The sequence below is a fragment of the Neolamprologus multifasciatus genome, chromosome 11 (genome assembly GCF_963576455.1).
Source record: "Neolamprologus multifasciatus chromosome 11, fNeoMul1.2, whole genome shotgun sequence".
Taxonomy (NCBI): Eukaryota; Metazoa; Chordata; class Actinopteri; order Cichliformes; family Cichlidae; genus Neolamprologus; species Neolamprologus multifasciatus.
In genome coordinates this window covers 30870264-30892144 of record NC_140449.1, presented here as the reverse complement: position 1 = coordinate 30892144, position 21881 = coordinate 30870264, and the positions used below count along the sequence as shown (strand labels likewise).

Sequence of the window (21881 nt, the reverse complement as noted above, 5' to 3'; positions counted from 1 at the left end):
CGCGGAGTATGGGGGTGCCTACTGGGGTCAGCGGGGGAGCTGGCCCCAGGGAGGGGTCACTTGCCCCTCCCTTCCTTCCCTCCCCATCTCCAGCTGCCTCCCTCTTCCCGCTCCACCACAACCACCCACACATGCAGGGCCTTGGAGTAGGGGTGTGTCACCAGGGTGCAGAGGAGGTAACCCCCCCCCCCCTCTGTCCCCTTCTGGCTGCCTCTGCCTCAATTTTATCCCGCAACTTAGACATTCACATTACTCACACTCTCATTACACATACATATAGGATCTTGGGGGTGGGCACGCTACACGGAATCCCAATTACCATCAGGGTGTACACCTCACCCCTGGCGTCGTTGCCCACCTCTCAATTTTAAATACACGTAGACATTGAGGGCTAGCAAGAGGGACTATGCGCTTACCTGCTGCTCTCTGGCAGGTAGCTCCATTCCCTCCTGGGTTTTAAATGCACCTTAGAACACACATACATCAACACTACAATGAGCGGGTAGAGGGAGGTTAGGAGTCTTCTCTCACCCTCGTTCTCTGCGGTCTGCTGGAGCAGGGGGGCTAGGAGGAGGAATTGGCCGTCCGACTGGGGTCCGGAATGTGGGGCCTCCCTGCTGCTGCGGAGTCGGGGCGGTCTGCTTCTCCCCACCGCAGGGAAAAGGGTAACACAACCTGGGTCTGGGTGCAGTTCCCCCCTCCAGGGGCAAGGGTACCTAGACCCGGTTCGTAGAGTACGCTTGGGGAGTGTGATTGTGTGTACAGCGTCTCTTTATGTCTGTCTCCACGTTGGTTGAGTGTGGAGTAAGTGCATATGAGAGCATGAGGGTGGGAATGGATGTTTGTATCTGTGTGTGCCTGTATGTCTGTGTCCATATGTCAGGTTGGGTATCAGACGCCACCTCTCTGAGGACAGCTCAGGCCCTCCAAGGTTTGGAGGCCTATCTCCCCCCACCACTTCCCCTGCCGGGGGCGGACTCCCTCAGACATCGGTGCGTTGGTGGTTCTTTGTGTCCGGGGGTGGGCGTCCGGGTACACACCGGCTCACTCCTTGGCGGCTGCTTATCGGGGCCTGGAGCCTGGGGCTCGCTTGGGCCACTTCGGAGGTGGGGTGCCCCCGGCCTCTCGGCCTGGGGCTCGGTCACTCAGGCACAGCTGGCTGCCGGCGGAGCTCACGGGCACGTCACTGCAACCCCCCCTGGCTTCTGCTCCGTGGCTGCTGGGTGACCCCTCATCTGGGACTCTCCTCAGCTCTTTCTGGGACAGTGGCACGGCTGCCCCTCTGTTGGTCTTCCTTGGTCTCTTGTGTTCTGGGGGCCTCTGGATGTCTGGAGTTTTGATCTCCTCCATACCTGCTTCATGCCCTGGAGGACGGGGCAGTGGCCCCCCACACCCTCTAGCAGATCATTACATGAGGGAACCTTTTAAGAAAACAAGCGCGTCCATGCTCACAGGTGTACACACGGGTGATCACACACACAAACTACACCCTTTTTGGCTCCTACCTCAATGCACACTGTGCTGTCGATCTTACGTGCTGCACAATAATGTTTAATATTTAGTATTTACTGTCATATTCCCATAGATCATTGTGATGTTGTTTATTGTATTGCTCTCGTTTTCTTCTGCTTGTTTTCTTTTTTTCTTTCTCAACAGGTGATCCAGGTGATCGATATATGTATTTTTTTTTTTTCTGCTTATTCTGTTGGTTTTTGTTTTTTGCCCTTCTCCCCCGTTCCTCTTCTCAACTGTTTTTCTTTCCCTCTTTCTTTCTCCCTTTTCTTTCCCCCAGTCAAGTCTGTCCCGTATTCAGCAAGTGAAAATAAAATAAAGAATAAAAGGTGAATCAAATGGACCATTACGGCAAAGCTGGGATGGTCAATTTGGTAAAGAAAATCCGTTGGGCATCTTTCTTCGCCTTTAGACAATAATTCTGATGGCAAAAGAGCCAAACGGGACAGGCAAAAAAAAAAAAAAAAAAAAAAAAAAAAAAAAAAGAAAATGTGTATTAAATTGCAGTACTTACACACATCCACTCTAACTCGAAACGTCGCTGTGCAATACATTGGAATACACAAAAATCAGGTGAGGGGTATAGGTGGACTTTTAAGAAAATCAGAAAATGTTTTAATTATAGTTTAATAAATGAATTTACACTACAGTTTAAGCAAATACAGGTCAAAAGATAAATAATGACCTCATAAGAAGTAGAAAAAATTATTATTTAGACACTTAAAAATGCATTTACAAGTCATGTTTTAGGGGGACACATGAATACACAGCAAAAAGTCAAAATGTCCCCGGAGCCCAGGTACAGTGTCAGGTCAAATGTCCATTCATACCACATAGATGCGCGCACACACACGACTCTATTAGTGTAGAAATAAAACTTATAATTTATTTTATAGTTAAAATATTAAATTAATATATATAAGAAATATTATATTGATATCAGATGGACTAGACAGTTTCCTCTGGCACTGATATTGCATGTACACTTTAGAGATTGTAAATAAATTGTGTTTTATAAAACCTAACAAAGAATTGTGTGGTTATGTTGATTACTAAAGAAAATAAAGCACAAAAGCACTCAGTGTCTTGTGGAGGCTAAATCCTCTCCACAATTTAATGCAGGAATCTGTCTGCATTTCTGGTTTTAATATAGTGTTTTTAGTTAATTTATATTTTATTATATCTACCACTCTTCCCGTTAGCTCAGAAGCTGAATATTTTCACAATCATTTAATACAAGAACCAGTCAGTCATAAGGGATCGACTACAGTATATTCCAAAGAGGACCATCGAGGGAAGGAGAAGAGGAGCAGAGAAGTTGAACAGGAGTCTCAAAGGAGAAATCTGGATGATCCAGCGGCCCCTAGGACCGTGAAATAAAAACTTTAACGAAAGAGAACTAAATCAAACTGTGACAGGGAGAACATACTCTTTATCTCTGCCTGACCCCATCATACTCAATTAACTGATTTTAATTAGTAAGCCTTCTCTCCACATCATGTCATAGGCTTTTTCTATATCAAAAAAACACTGCCACAACCCTCTTTATTTGTGCTTTCCTGACTTTGTGTTCCAAACACAACACCAGATCCCTTGAATTTCTCCCTCTTCTGAACCCACTTTGATTTATCATTTGCTCCATCATTTTACAGATACTCGATGTTAAAACTATAGGTCTGTAATTTCCTTGGTTTGTATCATCCGTCCCGTTTCCCACCACTGCCTCTTTCCACCTTTTGAAGTGTTCAAGTGAGCTCTGGTCTTAAATCCCCGTAGACATTGATTACACACAGGTGTTGCCAATCTGAATAGACAACACGCCTTCTCAAGGTGGAAACACTGGTACAATGAAAAAACCAGCACTCACCTCAAACATGAATGGGTCGTTGTGATTGGGTTTCTCTGTATTACTGTCTTTTTTGCTGGAAAAAGAAATTGAACTGAACTGAATTTCCACAGCTAGACATGAGCATGACACTGATAATGTCCTTCTGAGGAGGGGGGCTTTCTATACAATCACTTGGAGGTCTGTATTTTGATTTGAAAGCTGTAATAAGCTGAAATAATAAACTAAATTCACAGAAAAACAATAATGCAGTTCTTTATGAAAACTAGTTTTTATTTGATTGAAAAAAAACAAAATCATAAACACTCAAACAATCATAAAGAACCAGAGAATTTCTCATCGTAACATTGTTGAACCAAACCTATAAAAAAAACAAAAACAGAATATTTCATCACATCATTCTATGTCTAAAGTTCTCTGCAGCAAAAAAGCTGCAGCGTCTTGCTCTGACCTTCATTTATTTTAAAGGTAGTGTTGCACGCATTACAGGACCTGCTGCATCTACATGAAAGTCCATGGAGGAGGAAAAAAAAAATTGTTCACTTTGCACTGCTCAGGATTAGAATCGTGTTTCCGTTCTTTCCCAAATGCAGTCGCATTCTTGCAAAACGTCCCTTTCGGGCATTGTGGTCAGGATGCTGAACCTGTTCCTGGAGATCTCCCGCAGCTCCTTGATCAGTCCCTCCAAAGATTGACTCGGCCAAGTTTTGTTTTCGTCACTTATAAGAATGTATGTCTGTCTCTTGATCAGCTCCAGTCGCTCCAGGTCTTGCAGCTTGTTGAGGAACAGCAGGTCTCTTGTTGGTTCCTCACGGTGGAATCTACAGAAGACAAGACAGGAAAAAAAGTCAGCTCTAGTTGCGTGTTGGCAACGATAGACCCATAATGGGAAACTGTTGACACGATTTTCTGTAGTGTTTCAGTTGTACTTAAGAAATCAACACAGAAAAAAAAAGCTTCATTTGCAGCAAAATGTAAATTATGTCACTTTTTCAAGTGAGATGATTTGATGCTGCAGGTCACACATAAACCATCAAATGGAACTTTTACTTTGTAATAGTAATAAAAATAAAAATCTGCTGGGCATACCGTATCCTGAGAGTTTTGAGTTGAGGAAACAGTGTAGGAAGCTTTTTGCAGAGACTATCATCAGAGCGGTTATGATTTATGTCCAGATGCTCAACTTGCTTGAGATGAGATGCAATGGCGCTCATCTGGCATGCGCATATGGATGTTCGCAGTGTCAGACTGGTCACCTGGGTTGAAAGGTCTTCCGTATAAGAGGCAAAATTCCCTCCTATAAGGAAAGAAATGACAGGACAGAAGTTACAGAAAACAGTTTTGGCCTGCAGCTTCACTATACACACACAATACAAAGATTAAATGCATGTTTTGGCTCACCAGTGATTGAGAGTGATTTCAGCTGTTGCAGATAACTGAGCCAGGAATACAGATTGCACTGCAGACCATCCCAGGGGTACCTGTAGTGGACAGCAAGCGACTTGAGTGAAGTCAGACCCCTCAGCGCGTCCTCCGACAGGAGGATTTCTGTGTAATTGACTAACTCCAAAGAGATCAGTTTTGGGCCTCCGTACTCTCCTACAGGATAAAAGAGGTGGTTAGTTAAACATTTAGTCTCTGTCAGTTAAGTTTAGCATAGTCACACAATACTGCACAACAGGCTGTGTGATCACAATACTAATCAGGATAATATGTATTTATGAATGTAATCAGAATAATAATTCCTAAGAAATTATGTGGATTACAGTTGGTCCAAGATAGTAACAGTAATAGACTAAACTACTTAAATAATACAATATATTACAAGTACAATACAGTTTCCAAAATTTAAGAAATAGCACTAATATATACATCAAGAATATTACAGAGGTGAAATATATATAATAATGCAGCATGTGTGCAGCTCAACTGACATCAATATGATGGGTTTTGTTCCAATATTAAGGCATAATGTCAAGAAAATATTGTATTTTCTTGATGAAAAGCTCTTGTCAAAGGTGTAAAAAGTGACTGTATTGGTTCTGATGCTTGCAAGTGTAAAATATAATCAGGAGACTGGCTTACCTGGGTTTTCTGGGTCCAGTGGGTAGAAGTAGTTGTTGGGCAGTGGCACTGGTGGCTCCCCTTTCATTCCCCAGGATAAGTGTTTGAGTTTCTTCAGGCTTAGCAGCAGGTTGTGGAAGACGCAAGAGGGCACTGGCCTCATCCTCTCAAGCCCTTCACTTTCCTGCTGGTGGAACAGCAAGTACTCCAGGTTGACCAAGCGTGACACGCTGTTGATGAACGCCACAGTGTCGCCGCAGGACATCTGAATGTCGCAGGACATCTGAATGTCGCAGGACATCTGAATGTTGCAGACGCTGAGGTGAGTCAGCCGCTCTGCTAGTTGCTGACTCTGACACTGCACCAGTAACGGCCCAACCCAGGTGGCGTTTCGTACCCCAAGACTCGTCAAGTTGGGGAATTCGCACAAGTTGTCTAAGTATTTAATCTTGTAATACCGCCGTTCCCTCACACAGACAATGGTTTTGAGCGATGGGAGGGACTTGCTGAGGATTTTCCAATCTTTGGGTCCTAAATATTGCACTGTGGCACGGCTGACCCCACGGCACTGCACGGTGTCCCAGAATCCAGATGTGTAGCGGAGAAAGTTGGAGAGTCCTGCTGTATAATCCTTCCACAGGGACGGTTGGTCGATGAGATCTCTGAAGCATCTGCAGCAGAGGCGGGCTGTGTGCTTTTCCTCTGTGTTCAAGTAGCCGAACACCAAAACCCAAACTTCAGGTGGCAGATATGGTAGCTCCTGGACCTTCATGTTGACTGTTTGAGCCATTGCACCTCAATTCCTTACACAAATTCAACCAACGCAGAGGCTGCAGACCTACAATTAACAGTCCTTTGTCCCTGAGTAACTGATTCGCTGAAAGGTAGGAGAACCTGGAAAGGGAACAACAACAGTTTACAACTCAGGCTAAACAAAAAAATGACCAAGACCTCACTTAAGCTCTTTTTTTTATGTAAAAGGAATAACTATCCCAACATCCTTGTGGGTTGCCATGTGAATTTAAAGAAGCTTGTTGAGGTGAAATTTGCTTGTGCCTGTGAGTCACTGAAAACAAGGCCTCCTTGTATTTATCTCCAAACAAATAAATTAATCTCTGACTCAGTCTGGCTTCATGAAATGTGGATATAAAAAGTCATATTATTATTAAAATCCTAGATTATGTTCACAAAGCATTTCATGCACACATTAATTCCCTACAGCCAGCCAAAAAGAAACAAATGAAGTATAATCTGAGATGTATTTTAACAGAAAAACCACTTTCCCTCCCAAAATCACTTAAAATAGGTCAGTAAAGATCTATCCATACTTTATATGCTTAAAAACAGCATTGCAGTACATCTAACCAGCAGAGATGCTACAACAGGTAAACTTGAACTACACAGCAAATTATAGTTTGTTGTAGAGAATAATCCTTACCTTGCAGGAGTTTCTGAAAAGTTCAAATCCAGTAAGAAGCAGATGGAGAAGCTCTTCCAGCCTACACACACACTGGGCCAAAGCAGTGACCATCCCTGGTCTGTGACCCTTAAAAAGCTTGCTGGTACTTAATCAACATATGACTTTGTCATTAAAATAATCCCTGTATATCCTCTTATTTGTCTGCTGTTGACATCATCAGTCAAGTGGGGTGTGTCAACGACTCCTTTTACACCTCAGCAACTCTCGATAGGTCGATCAAACGTGCTTGAGGCTGAAGCTCATCACTCCATTGTTGTGTTCCAGACTGCTTGATCACATCACTTACATGTCTCCACACCCCACTCACTGTTTCATGTCCTTTCTCTTTCTAATACGCATCTGAAAGCTCACCGTGACATTGTTCATACAGAATTCCTGTGTAAAACGTCTAAACTAGCACACTTAGAAAACAACACCAGTCACACTGAGCCACACATTTTTTGTCCCTTTTTCTTAGCTAAATGTAAATCAAAGTAAAGAATATTTTCAATGTTTCATTTAAAAGAGTTTATTTCAAGCTTGTAATAACTGAATGTTCTACAGCACCAACGGTTTTGTAATCACATCATCTGCTAACTCAGAGGCCTGCAAACTTTAAGCTTTAAAAATCTGTTTTTAGCACAAGTTATTTTCAGCAGCCCAAAATCTGCATGGAGCCACATAAACATGTGACTACTCTGTAGTAGGTTATTTTTTTATGCACTTTAACTGTATCCATGATCACTTACAAAAACAGTCCAATTAAAGTAAGAACTAATCTAATCTTTAGATGATGATTAATTTCTTCCAAATCCTTTTGGAGCAACTAGAGCGGGGGTGGGCAACTCCAGTCCTCGAGAGCTACACACCTGAATCAAATGCTAGCTTGTTATCAAGCCTTTGCCAAACTCGATGGCACGCTGAAGGACATCTGATTCAGCTGTGTTGGAGTAGGGATGCATCTAAAAGCTGCAGGACAGTAGCTCTTAGGGAATCTAGTTGAACACCCCCGCTCTAGCTGCTACAAAAGGATTTGGAAGAAATTAATCATCATCTAAAGATTAGATCAGTTCTTACTTTGATTTGACGGTTTTTGTAAGTGATCATGGATAAAGTTAAAGTGCATATACAAATAACCTACTACAGAGCTAGAGGATCGTTTCTACAGACTGAGGAACAGCAATAAAGATCTTCACATTTCCTATCACAGTTAATACATGCATACAATTTGTGCCAAATATTTTATGTGGAGTATGTCAGTAAATTTCAGCTTAGAGGATTTTGTACAGGTCTGGGGGATTTTTATTCAACAGTGAATAAAAGTTCTAAATAGAAATACGATAACAAGCTTAATGCTCTCTAAATAATTTCTCCCATGAAACCATACAAAAGTATTACAAATAACAAAATAACAGTTTAACATTATAACACACATCTACCTGAAAACTGATTCTTCCCCGCAGAAAAAAGTAAGAAAAAAGTAAATGAGGGGAAAATGTGAGATGGGTTTAACAGAAGTATCGACCACTTTCTCCCACCAAAACTACTGCAAACATCTTTTTAATGATGCACTAGCATAACAAAGAAACAGAGAGAGCAGGGACGAGAGGGCGTCGTACAACTGTGACTTAAACAAAACCTGCATAACCTTTATCTGCTGTTTAGAATCTACATGTATTCATCTCAGGGTCGGCGGGGTCAATGAGTCTCAACAGCTCTCTGTAGCTAAAGACCCCAACAGAGGGGTTAAAGTTCATGACTGGTCTAAACCAGTCAGCCGTTTTCAGACATGCAAAAAAGCTACATACTGTTCTACACATTAAAGGACAGAAGCTCATGTGAGAATTGGAAAAACTATGGGAAAACATAGGTGCCACTTAAAGGAAACTACTAAAGAAGCAGTAACAAAGTCAGAAAAAAAATCTAATTTATTTAAGTGTTATTTAATAAAAATCACTTGTGGCTCAGAATCAGTATTTATGGGCAATTCTATCCTGTTAAGCATGACTGATCTGTGTACTAGAAAATTAATCACTTACCTGAAAAAAATACCTGAAAACAAATTTTAATTTAAATGAAACAAAATGGTTAAAATAATTGTAATATTATCTTTTATTATTAAAATCTTAATCACAGTCAGTTTGTTAAAATGTTTTTGGGGGCAACAAAAAATTAATTGTATGTGAAAAAAATCTTACATCATAGATTTAGCGTAATTCAAATCTCTACTGGCTCAATGCACCAAAATAGATTTGTCACATGAAGATGCCCAAAGACTTTGAAACACAAAGAATAAACTCGTGCATAATGTTGAATCAATCATTGATGATAAGTCGTGTCAACTTTTTAAAAGTGAATATAAAAGGTAATGTTCTGTAATGTTTGTAAAAACTTTGTTTTTTGTTGTTTTATCAAAGAAGTGATGAGCAGTTTGCATCAGTATAATCAAAAATCAACACTTTAACTCTAGTTTAGTCATTTTTATTCATTTTGTTTGAGTGCAGCTGAGCTCCGTCGGATCTATTTTAAGCTGAAGAAGTGAAGCTGGCCAGGAAGCGTAACAGTGAGGTAAGCTGTCCTCATATCACTGTGTTACTGTACATCAACATGAGAGTAGACACTGCTGATTTTTAGAATGTGAATCAGCTGTGAGACAAGCCAGGAGAGAAAAGCTGGTCATTATGTGGACATACTCTCTGCAATGGACCAGGTGTGTCTGGACGACTCCCCCTCACCGTAACGCACATAAATACCAGAAAATGCAACTCTTCGATTTCCTTTTCAATTCGTTTTTCTAAAGACTCATAAAAACGTTTATTCTTGTGTATTGTAAGAATTCCTAGGCAATGCAAATAAAGTGTTTAGTGACAAAAGTAACTCGCCTCTGTCAGTGCGCCCCAGGGTGGCTGTGGCTACAATGTAGCTTGCCATCACCAGTGTGTGAATGTGTGGATGACTGGATGTGTAAAGCGCTATACAAATACAGGCCATTTACCATTTGAAGAAATATACAAAATGCAAAGAGTTGATAAAAACAAAAACATGGGTAAACATGCACAAGGAGAACAGACAGAGTGATAAATGATAAGGTGGAGACCATATGCACCAGTGATTGGACACAGATGAAAACAACTGTGACACTAATGAGGGTGGAGCAGAAAAACCATAAAAGAGGGAAACAAAGGAAACAGACACGGAAATGAGACTTCTTACATAAACAACAGAGTGTCACACTAACAGAATAACCTAAACTAAGTAAAATAATGTGAATGATCATGATCACAATTATCTCGCTAATATATTGATCTGAACAACAAAAATCTGTTTAGAATTAGTTTCAAAGATTTCTGACCCTAATAGAATTTAATGCAACAACATGCTCTGAGTTCTTTGTGAGGTGGCTAAAATCAATGTTTTGCATGCAAGTCTGCTTTAAGTTGAACATCCTGCAAGATTCTGCTGTTTTCTAACAGGTTATTTTCCCAGTGTCCAATCATTATATTACCTTACGTTAGGGTGGGCAAGTCAAGAACGGTGAGATAAAGACCAAATGAACCAATCTAAACAAAATGTTGCACAAACATTGTCAGAGCAATTAACATCTTTATCAGGGTTGTCATAAAAATGCCTGGAGGCCAGAAACTATCCAGCACCCTGAACGGTTTTTTATCCTCTCTCTCTCTCTCTCTCTCTCTCTCTCTCTCTCTCTCTCTCTCTCTCTCTCTCTCTCTCTCCTTTTCATTAACAACAACAACAACCACCTATTGAAATTTCACTTAACAGTGCTGGGGCATATTTATCCCTCTCCAATTTTCTTCCAATATATATTAGAAAATCAGTTCGGTTTAAATACTCAATTTGTTTTTCCACAAGTTAACAGGACTTCATGATCATGGTGAATAGGTCAAATAAATCTTCAAATTAAATAATAATAATAAAGTATTGTGCAGGATTTTCACCAAGTAGGCCAATAACTACAAAGACCTAAAATAAATTCATGTTAAATGTATTCAGGGCTGGACTGGGCCAAAAATCGGCCCGGGCATTTAGACTAGAGACCAGCCCACCAGGTACTATAGGAAAAACCATAAAGCCTTTGAATGAAAACAAACACTGTTGTCACAGTGATGTACACTGTCTTGTTGGTATATATGTATCAATTGTTGGATTATAATATTATTTTATGCCATGTTAGACCCCTAATTAAAGATTGTGAATTATTATGTCGTTTTAGTTTGCATTATTCTCCTGAATTAGAAGAAGGTGATAACTGTTACATTTGTTAAACTGATCTGCATTACATTAGACTACTGATTTATTGTGAATGAATGATATTGTTTTATGATGCATTATACTGTTGAGTTATAAGAAATACTGTTTGCAGAAAGCCATCGCCTTATTTGTCTGATTAGAAGAGAACAGAGCATACCGCCCCATCTCAGCAGGAGCAGATAAACAGGGAGCCAAGGTCGCAGCTTAGGCGCTGTGTGAGAGAAAGAATGTGAATGTTTAGGCTTTATGATTAGGTGGGGGCCACTAGAGGCTATAAGAGTTTGATCAATGCTCCACCATTTTGAGATCTGATGCTGTCTGCTGTATGGTGTCCATTTCCAACGCGTGTATTCATTAAATCATCGTTTGACTTGACCCGGCCGGACCAGTGTTGTTATTTTGGTTTTTCCTCTTGTATCCATCCCCAATATTTGAATCCGTAACACAATCTAAATCTAAACTTAAACCTACACCATCCTAAACAGTACTAAACAGTACCCGACAGTAGACTGCTTGGTCGAGTTAACCTCCTGAACTATCTACAGCACATGGTGAAAACCTGAAATTAAGACAGAGAAGACTAGAGGTAAGACATGATCATTATGATTACTGATGACAGATTTAGATATATTTTCATAAACCATTCATTTGCCGCATCAATAAACAGCATGGCAGGGCAAAATATTTTTTCTAACATGGCAACCTTTAAAAAGTGAAAGGAGATAGAAAGACAGGTGAGAAAGAATAAAACTTGACTTTTTGATGGCATTTTACACACAGTATCTAGAAAATGTGGGAAAATACTGGCATCATATACAGTACTTAGCTACTTCTGAAGAAATTATGATGGGACCCTACAGTAATGGATTTCTATACATTTTACATCAGATGAAAACGTTTGTTGTAAGATTCAGATAATTATTTGTTAACAGCTAGACATTTTAAATGAGAATAAGAAAGAAAAGTATTTCTTTGTGCCCCCTTTTTCCCTGTTAATGCCCTACCTGTGCCCCTGGCAAAACTTTGCTAGACCCGCCCCGGCACAGTTACCAGCTGTCAGCTACTTAGAAACAGATCCTGGTGTTATTTGTCTCTCAGAAACAGTTCATAACTTCCCTTCAACACATTCATGTCACCTAAAAGGTAAACCTGTTTCTCCGTCACCTGTTCAGCGCTGATGATTCAGTAAGGACATCTCCTGGTTTCATCTTCATGTTTCCCTCTCACCAGATAACCAAACCGATATCATGACCAGCAGCTTTTACAGCTGTGGCTCCAGCAAACACCAGCTGATACTAGAAATTAATATCAAATACATTCTAACAACAGCTGATACTAGAAATTATTATTAAATAAATTCTAACAACAGCTGATCAAGCTTAAATGTGCTACTGTTGTTTAGCGCGACATCCGCTGGTTTCTTCTTTCTGGCGCAAAGTGAGCGATAAACAAACAAGAGAGAAAAGCCGATCAGCTGATCATTGATCAGTTTCATGATTGAAGTAGAAACAGGGGAGGGAGGGGGAGAGAATGAGAGAAGAAGAGGCAGCTGTGCAGCAAAGACAGAATTGTAGCTGAAGTCTGGGACAAACTGCGTTCCTTTTCACCTCAATACGAAACGCGCAATATTTTCTCTGAATACGAGACGATTCCGTTTCTTACCGGACGGTTGGAAACTCTAATAATTAACCTTACAAATAAAATATGATAAAACAAGTTCAACATCAATAATATCATAGCACCCGCCCAGCAGTATAGAAACTCCATCATGCTAGCTAGTACACAGTATGAGTTATTTTAACTGACTGTAAAAAGGCAGCATAACGAAAATAAACTCCACATAAACTTGGTTTATATCTGACCCAGATAGACTGCAGGTCATAACTTCTTACCTGAAGTTCAGTTCATCGCCTCGGGTCTCTGCTCCTCCTGCCTTTCCGTTGTCCACCTGCCAGCGTGTTGCATCTGCTGGCCTCCACCACTTGCTAATGTTACTGAATCTGTAGAAGCTCTGCAATAGCCACCACCAAAGTTCAAAGTTTCTATACACGCAACACAACTAGAGATATAAGAACCTGTTTTTTTGCAACCTTATTAGGACATACATAATTAGGTGAGAAGCCCCGCCTATGAAAATAGTAGACATTTTGACACCCAACAGGATTTGTAAGGACACTGGCTATACAACACGCATACCTGTCACCAAAGTATATTATAGGGCCAAAAATGAATAAGTGGGACATGGCTAAACTCAAACAGTACTACTGCGTATTAAAATTAATAATTAACAAAACATGTGGTCTTATGACAAAAATCGAACATCACAAAACACAAAGACCTGAATTCGAGAATCAGCTCAATGCAATTTGCAAAGACAAACCTTATTCTTAGATTTGTATTGGAAATCACATCACATCACATATTTATAATGTGAATTCAAGGATCTGATAGAGCCACATTAAAAGGAGACATATACTCTTCTTTCTTCACAAGTTGACACAATTCCCTATAGTCTTTATGAAATGTCCAATGCTTAAGTCAAAGCAATACAGGGATAAGAGTTCCAAAGGTAACTTTTCAACCATGAATTTACAGGTCTTCTCTGTTAAAGGCTAGCAATTAGAGGTTAGATTTCCTAGTTGGTATGTTATGCATTTACATTAAGCTCATATCTTCCTTAATTTGAGTTATACAACTGCTGATGAGAATTTGCTTTTAGGAACTTTTTCCCTCAGTATCAGAAAGCCTCACTGAAAGACAAATATTCAGTTCCAAAAGCAAAGTGCCAGGGTTGTGTATCTTCAGAGTTCTTGAATTGGTAATAACATGCTCTCAAGCACAGAAAAGGTGCTTTTCACATATCATGTTTCTTTTAAGTACAGTCTTTAGAGACAATATATATAACAGCCAAACTGCTGGTAAATGCTCAAGTTTATTTCAAACAAGAACAAGTGGTTTTTGCAAACATGACATATACGTCAAACATCTGTGTTGATATTTTTGTAAGTTGATTAATTGTTTAGCGGCTGTTCCTTTTTGTTAGTGTTATGCCACGGTTCCTGACGAAGTCTCTCTCACATTTTGAACCGAGTGACTGTCTAATACAAGACGTTCAGCATTTTTCCTCTGCCTCCCCCTTTGTTGCTGCATGTCCTCCCTGATGAGGTTGAGCAGCTCGTCATCCCGATCCCGTTTCCTCTTCCTTGCTGTTGTCGGTGGCTGACTGTCTCCCTCATCAGTGTCAGATTCTGCTACGTTCTGGTCACCCACTGCTGAACTTGGCTCTGGAGTGTCCTCAGGGAGAGTGGACAGTAGGACAGGGGGCCTGATGGACGGCCTCTGTCCTATTACCTCGTCCATGAGGGCATACCAGGGCCAAGTGGCAGCAGTGGGCTTCCCACTTACACCCTCTCCTGACCCTGGATACTTGCAGTCCTAAAGGCAGGGGAAATAAAAACACGACAGTTAACACATGATAACACCACAACACTTCTTAGCAGGTGTACATTTACTAACTTGCGTCCTCGTGACTTATCTGCTTGAGAACAACATACTTTGTATTTTGTCTTGAGGTTATCCCACTTTTTCCTTGCCTGCAAGGGGGTGACTGTCCCCTGCAAGCCCATCTTCTCCAGTATAGTCCTGATCACACCTGAAAAATAAGAGCAGACAGAAACCTTGGCAACTATGTTGATCCCCACATCCGAATGTTTGCACATCAGCACGCCAGAGTGATACCGAATGGACATCACAGGTTCTGTGCAGCATGAGGGTTCATGAAACTACACTCATATATGGGTGTGAATTGATTTGTTCTTGTACCTCCATGCCACAGTGGCAGAATTATTCACCCCATTGAAGAGGTGGTCGTTTTCGCCTTGCAATCTGATGAGGAGAGTTGTTTGCTCTTTGTTCCCTGCAACGTATCACAGACTGATTAATTAGCAAGATATAACGTAGCTGTATGTGAGTGGCAATGCATGACAAACTGCTGGGGCCACCATACTAGTTCACGTGCAATCTATCACGGGGATTATATGGATTATAAACTAAACACAGGCATATACAGTAGTATATAGTATATATAGTAGGACATGAAGGATACATCGGACATATCCTTAGAATTCAGGGCAAAGTAGGACGCATTTGTCGCCACATTTTGAGTACTCTTTGGATTCGGACAGCCTTTGCCACGTCGCTGTGACGTCATTGCACCCAAATATGGCATTTTAAGCATCCTTCCCCTGAATTCGGACACAGCCAAAGTTGCAACATGTTTGCTTAGCTGTGTTGACCTAAGGAGTTCAGGACTTTGTGCACCACAGTCATTAGCATAAATCCTGAGACAGTCCTGTCCTCTGTAAGGAGTCAAACAGTTGGGTCTTGCAAAGAGGAAGGGGTTTTCTTCCGGGACTCCACACTCTAGTCTTCTGCTTATGAGCTGCGTTAGGGCTTCAACCATGTCTGGTGATAACAGTACAGCAACCTTTTGACCTCTTTTACCCTTAATTTCAACACGACTAAAATGTGCACACAGTTTTTGCTCAAACTTAGAGAGGCCAACTGCAACATCCTTATGTAGGGCAGCTGTGTCCCTCTGAAGAAACGCTTCCAGCTGCATCTTTGAAACCTCTCCTCCTCTTCTTCGATTGAATAAAATAATTTTTGACAGAGTTATTCTGCAAAGTTCCCCATAGGCTTGTGGTGATGGATTATTTTTCAATTTCTCTGATGCTGAATTTGCCATCTTTTCAAGATATTGGTGAAGACGCTGCACATCCTCAGTGAAAGGGAGTGTGGATGGCTTGTTAAAGTGCTTGTCACTCAGTGTTGTTAAAGCTCTGTGAAGGATAAGCTCAGACCATTTTGATGCGTACAGTTTTTTGAAAGTCCGGGTTGACTTTTCCAGCTCATTGTCTTCTGCTGTCAGAGCCCTACACTGTATGATGTCACATATCTTGTGCAATGAGTGACCCAACTTTAGAGCAAGACTTGGAGTTTTATAGGAGAGCCTGTCTTCATCAAACCCAGCCACCTCCTTGACAGCTTGGATAAGTTTATGAAAATTTGCAGGTCTGATTGCATCTTTAAGGTTGTATATAGAATATTCCTTGAATATGAAGAATGTAAAAGTCACTTCGCACAGCAGCAGAAATTTCATCATCTTTCATCACAGCTAAAAGCTTCCATACACCTTGGGATATTTGTTCACACAGTGTTGAGTCCACCATCATGGACAAGGACAAGACTTTTTCTTCCTGCCTTTTCATCAGCCTCCATCGTTTTGAGAGACATTTACGAGGTCTCTCCGAAGGTACATTCCTTGACAATACATGCAGTGCACATTAGTGATGTGCGATACCACTGATTTTCTTTCCGATCCGATACCAAGTAATATTCAGGGTGGTATCAACGATACTGATCCGATACCGATACTTTGTACAAAAAGTTATTTTATTTATTGTATCTCATATTATAGCATCATAATGATTACAGGACATCAGAATACTTGTTCTTATCACTTAATACTGCAGGGTTCATCATATAGAAAAAAAAAACTGAAGTTGTGCGCTATTTGAACACATTGCCAGCCAGCAGCACTAAAGGACTCCGTGAGAGACTTCTGTCTCGCCCTAGCAGCACCTTTCCCTCTCCTCCTCTTCAGTTCGCCTCAACATACGCTCGTCATATTCTGTGATATGATTTAATCTGAGGTGTTTGACAAGGTTAGTGATGTTGCCACAACCATACATGCCAACCTTCCCGATTTTTCTGGGAGAATCCTGAATTTCAGTGCCCCTCCCGAAAATCTCCCGGAACCACCATTCTCCCGAATTTCTCCCAATTTTCCACCCAGAACACAAAATTGAAAAACCATATCGCAGAATTCATATCGCGGCCCAGCCAATTCCAGTTTCCAACAATGGCGGCAGCGACTTAGTTTTAATATTACTCTTATTTCTCTTTCTGGGTCGTAAAAAAACTTTTAACATATTTTCAGGTGAGAATGTAGCTGTGTAAACTTCAAATATCTGAGCCGACCGACACATCGTTTTCAAACCCCCGCGGTCTTTCACTACTCGGGTTAAACATGATATATAAGTCACTTTGATAACTTAAAATTTTTATTGTTTGGTTTTTTCAGTGTTTTATTTGTTTGTGAGTAAATTGGCTTGGCTGAGATTAAAGTTATTAGATTAGATTAAATTACATTTAACTTTATTAATCCCTGGGGAGGGTTCCTCTGGGGTTATATTTTAGATAGCAAGGAGCAGACAGCAGAGTTTCACTCCACCGAGGGAGCTCGTGACGTATGTTGTGGAAATTTTAATTACCAAAGCCTGCAGACACGATGAGTTGTAACAACACCTTTATTTCAGCTATCTCATGCATAAGGAGGGACGTCAGTCAGGGGCCACTGAAAGTCGTCTCTGACAATGAACAGTTCAGGTCCCTTTTATACACAGTCGCAGAACAAAAGGCTTTTACAGTTGCAGTTCACACCTTGGCTCTAAACAGAAAGACTCTCTATCACCTGTGTGAATCTCCCCCACTCTGGGGTCAAGCCTTCTTGTGTGAGCTTCCGTATCCTGGGAGACATTCACCAGTTTCTCACCATCTGTTTCCCAGTGTGAATGAGGTGTGAACCAGAAAAACTAAACTAAGTAACATGAAAGCAAGACAATACATTACAGGACAATACACTAAAGAGAAATCCCACAACACGTACTACCCGGCTTTCTTTAGACCGCGAAGGCCGGTGTTCTGACAAAACGTCCTACCTTGTCAAAACATCCTACCGGGGCGTAAATTTATGGTCTTATCTATCAATCCGTGCTACCTTATCAGAATATGCTACCTTACGTAATTAATGGCTCCGTCGTATAGGTAGGACATTCAGATGGCGAAATCACACTATTAAAACATGCTTCCTGCATTGTTTTATTCAGGTAGCATGTTCAGATGGCCATCACACTATTAAAACATGCTTCCAGCATGGTTTTATTTAGGTAGCATGTTCAGATGGCCAAATCACACTATCAAAACATGCTTCCTGCTGGGATTTATTTAGGTAGCATGTTCAGATGGCCAAATCACACTATCAAAACATGCTTCCAGCATGGTTTTATTTAGGTAGCATGTTCAGATGGCCAAATCACACTATTAAAACATGCTTCCTGCTGGGATTTATTTAGGTAGCATGTTCAGATGGCCAAATCACACTATCAAAACATGCTTCCTGCACACAATCGTCTAATGTTGACAAAGAATGCAAAGAGACATGGAGGGGACAGCTGTTTTTATTAGAAGTTGTTATGTGTTTTCCTTACATTTTTTGCATTTATATTCTTGGTTGCTCTCTTTATATTTTGCACATGCAAAATGTGCCCATCTTTGGCAAGATTCACACTGCACCTGGAAAGGAAAAATAAATAGCTCATATTATGTTTGGTGAATACTATTAGTCAACATTTTAAACATGATTAGCAAGTAATGATACTAAGACTTATGTGTTTCTTTTGTTTTGTTTTGTTTTGTTTTACCATTTCAATCATGCTGCGGTCAGCGTCAGCATCTAACATGGAGCAAACAATGCAGTAGTCCTCAGCGTTCCCTGAAACACATTCATGGTTAGGTTTTAATCAAACATTATTTATTGATTAATTAAAAAATAATAGTACATTTTTTCCACAAATACTTCATGGCAAATTAGTCCCCTGAATTTTTTTAATTAGACTTAAAGAAGGGTCTTATCTGAAAGTGTTTTAAAAGCACTATTTGTACTGTGCTGTTTAAAAAGCACTATTTAAATTGGAAGTACGCACTCTAACGTGATAAGGACTTTACTGGACTTACCTCGATGTTCAAGTAGGGTGCAAGCTATCTGCATTCGCTCCAGCACAACTGCTTCTGTAGTGGTTAATACTTCACTGACCTCTCCAAAAGCAAGGTAGTGTTCTGCAAACTGTGAGATTTCTCATTATGATAATGTAAAGTCCTAATTGTAGCTAACAATAAATGGAATCATTTGAATAAGGGTTACCTTTAACAGCAAAACTCCTGGAATCCTGTTGCTTGTTGTGTTGCATAGTCTGTAACTGCCACTCCATGGTGTCTTCATGCCCTCTCATCCTCAGAAAATTCCTAGTTGAACAAAAATGTTTGTAATGAAACAAGAAATGTTTTATCTAAGAATAATACCTCAGTATCATGCATACCTCCAGTTGCGCAGAATTTTCCTGTCATAAACACCTTCATTCCCCATGGGGTCTATGAGCAGTATTTTCTGTGCAGAAATGTTGACAATCTAAAGAAAAAGTTAATAAATTAAAAATTACAATAGTTTTTGCCACTGAAAACCTATTTAAGAATAACACTTTGAGCAAGAAACTGCTTCACAACAAATTAATAACTAAATGAACACATACCACAAGAATCCAGTGTGTGCCAAAGTTCACAGGGCACAGCCACATTTCTTCAACTGGGAACTTCATCTGTGGGATTGGAAGTGCAGAGTAATTTCGATTTACTTAGGTACCATGTGTCTCAGGGTGTTTTCAAATATAGTGTTGTTTAAAGGAACTGAACTCTGTCCTCAGAAATAGAAATGAGTCAACTTTTTGGACCACTTCTCAACTTTCAACTTACCTTGGTGAGGCATCTGAACTGCCCAGAAAACAACGAGCTTGCAACTACTGAACAGAGCAGGTGTGCAGCATTCTGTATAAGTATACAAAAATGTTATAGAACAGTAAATACATTTTTTTTTACTTCAAAATAAGTGGGCAAAGGACATTTCTTACTTACCTTTCGTCTCTCAATGACACGGTGCAGGTATGCATCAATGACCTGTTTTGAAAAGTCAGAGTTTATACAACAAGTTCTGAGGTAACTGCTTGAGTGCTGTACACAAAAATTTGGAAAGGAATATAATTGCTGATAAAGGTTCTTTCTGCATGTACTGGAACTGGTAATTATAATGTCACAGATGTCACAACATCTGTGTTGTTGTTGATAACAATCTTTCCTATTGAAGTGAATGGGTGAAACTTTATCAGAGTTTTGCAATATAAACCCCCCGACCTACCTGCACATTTTAAACTACTAATGGTGTCTGCACTGCAGATGCTTCAGAAGGAGCAGCACTTCAAAATCAGAATCAATAATGATAAGTTCTCTTACCTCATCAGAAAGCCACCGTGACCCCTGCAGTGTTCGAAAAGAGGAATCAAATAACTTGTATGGTCCAACAACTGACTCCAAGCGCCCAGTATCCTTTGTACGCCATAGCCTCTTTACTAAAAGAAAAATATGATAAGTTAGCTCAGGCATGCATGAGATTTTTAGTGGATAAGCTGGGTAAAGGCCGACGGGCCACAAGAGGAAAAAAGTCAACACAATAAACATGCATTTTCACGCAGAGAAATAGGAAAGGTACAGCGGGTGGGCAAAAGAGAAAATTACTGACAGGCAGATCCATTTCCAGACTTCCACAAGCTCAGTGCACGTTGCATGTTTCTTTACATCCAATATAAGTTGAAGACTGCAAAATGCAAACAAAGTCATGCAATGATTAATCATGTTGCAACGCCAAACTGGCAACAAATGACCAACGGGCCAAAAAGAGTTGTTCACTATGCCACCTTCATTTTCTAAGCTTTTTGTCCGGGAGGGAAGTTCTTGACTTTTGTCAGCCGTTTTGGGTGCATAATGAATAATAGAGGGTCTGGTATCCTCTGGACTTTGCTGGCACTGAAGGTTAGCTGTAGAACGGCAGGGGGGCATCTTCAGGTCTGTGCTGCTGTTCACTGTCTGACTGTGAGTTGGGTATTTTTCACTGTCACTGACATTTACATGGTGGCTTCTTCTGTACGGCTTGATATGGTCAATGCTGTAGTGATTTTTTAAAGTTGCTCCTTCCGTGTTTTTTAATCTCACACATTTTCCAGCGATGTCTTGAATGGTGTAGGGTCCTGAAAAATCTGGATCAAACCTTCCTCCCTTCCTTCCACGTTTCCTCATGTTCAAGAGAAGAACTTCATCTCCAACGCTGTACACAAGGTTTCTGTACTTCTTCTGGACTCGTTTGGCATAGGCTTCCTTTTGTAAGTCTTGGGACTTTGCCATATTGTCCTCTACAGTTTTTTTAACTTGCTCTTGTGCGTCTCTTGTAGAAGATACAAAGTCACCGTAACTCGACTCCTCAGGGAGAATGATGGAGGACAGCTAAAATTTTCACATTTTAAATTACAATTAAAATCATAAAGACAAATAATGCATGTGAAACATGAACTGAAAATTCTAACTATAATAACTCATGTTTAAAAGTAAATATACTATTATAAAGCTTTGATCACAGAAAGCCACAAAGATAGACTATCATTTTTTGTATAGTCATTTTTCCCCTTGATACACTTCCATAGGTGAACACATTATACTTAAAGGTCTCCTCAACATTTATTACTTTACATAAAGATACAAACATAAAGAAGTACACATCCCAGTCATTCTGTTGACTGTTGACTCAGGGCTCTACATGTGGACATAAAAAAACCACAATAGTCACAGTGTCTTAAAAGCAAATGAAATGTTACATACAAATAAAACATACCTTTTTATGTTGTCATTTGTCTTTTCATCTGCTGTGACACTTCTTTCTATTTTCATTAAGCTGCAAAGTCTTGAGTTGAGCTTCAAAGAAAAAAGAAAATTGTTTTTAAAAAACAA

At 40.3% G+C, this 21881-nt stretch overlaps 3 protein-coding genes across 7 annotated transcripts; all 3 read right to left on the bottom strand.

The window, feature by feature from the left end:
- Positions 1–3359: 3359 nt before the first annotated feature.
- Positions 3360–10573, bottom strand: LOC146508824 (uncharacterized). The gene is made up of 4 exons (XM_085178533.1): positions 5444–10573; positions 4760–4957; positions 4448–4655; positions 3360–4179 (listed from the first exon to the last, which is right to left on the bottom strand). Exons 1-4 carry the CDS (start codon positions 6210–6212, stop codon positions 3918–3920), a joined length of 1437 nt encoding a protein of 478 aa, XP_085034659.1. The 5' UTR covers positions 6213–10573; the 3' UTR covers positions 3360–3917.
- Positions 10574–13586: 3013 nt separating this feature from the next.
- Positions 13587–15208, bottom strand: LOC146508823 (uncharacterized). Of its 2 annotated transcripts, XM_085178535.1 has the most exons (3): positions 14976–15208; positions 14708–14805; positions 13587–14588 (listed from the first exon to the last, which is right to left on the bottom strand). In XM_085178535.1, the coding sequence occupies exons 2-3, from the start codon at positions 14777–14779 to the stop codon at positions 14199–14201; spliced, it is 462 nt and encodes a 153-aa protein (XP_085034661.1). In that variant the 5' UTR covers positions 14780–14805; positions 14976–15208; the 3' UTR covers positions 13587–14198. The 2 variants fall into 2 exon arrangements, with proteins under 2 accessions (XP_085034661.1, XP_085034660.1); XM_085178534.1 differs by having other exon boundaries at positions 14708–15208.
- A 1156-nt stretch (positions 15209–16364) lies between these two features.
- LOC146508822 (sentrin-specific protease 1-like) lies at positions 16365–21663 on the bottom strand. 4 transcript variants are annotated; one of them, XM_085177799.1, is made up of 9 exons: positions 20623–21663; positions 20337–20452; positions 19962–20003; positions 19803–19874; positions 19583–19648; positions 19373–19461; positions 19198–19298; positions 18698–18768; positions 16365–18569 (listed from the first exon to the last, which is right to left on the bottom strand). In XM_085177799.1, the coding sequence occupies exons 1-9, from the start codon at positions 20666–20668 to the stop codon at positions 18468–18470; spliced, it is 705 nt and encodes a 234-aa protein (XP_085033925.1). In that variant the 5' UTR covers positions 20669–21663; the 3' UTR covers positions 16365–18467. The 4 variants fall into 4 exon arrangements, 2 of the variants coding, with proteins under 2 accessions (XP_085033925.1, XP_085033923.1); XR_014876905.1 differs by adding an exon at positions 19011–19119 and having other exon boundaries at positions 18437–18569; positions 20337–21663; XM_085177797.1 differs by having other exon boundaries at positions 20337–21662.
- Between the last annotated feature and the right edge of the window lie 218 nt (positions 21664–21881).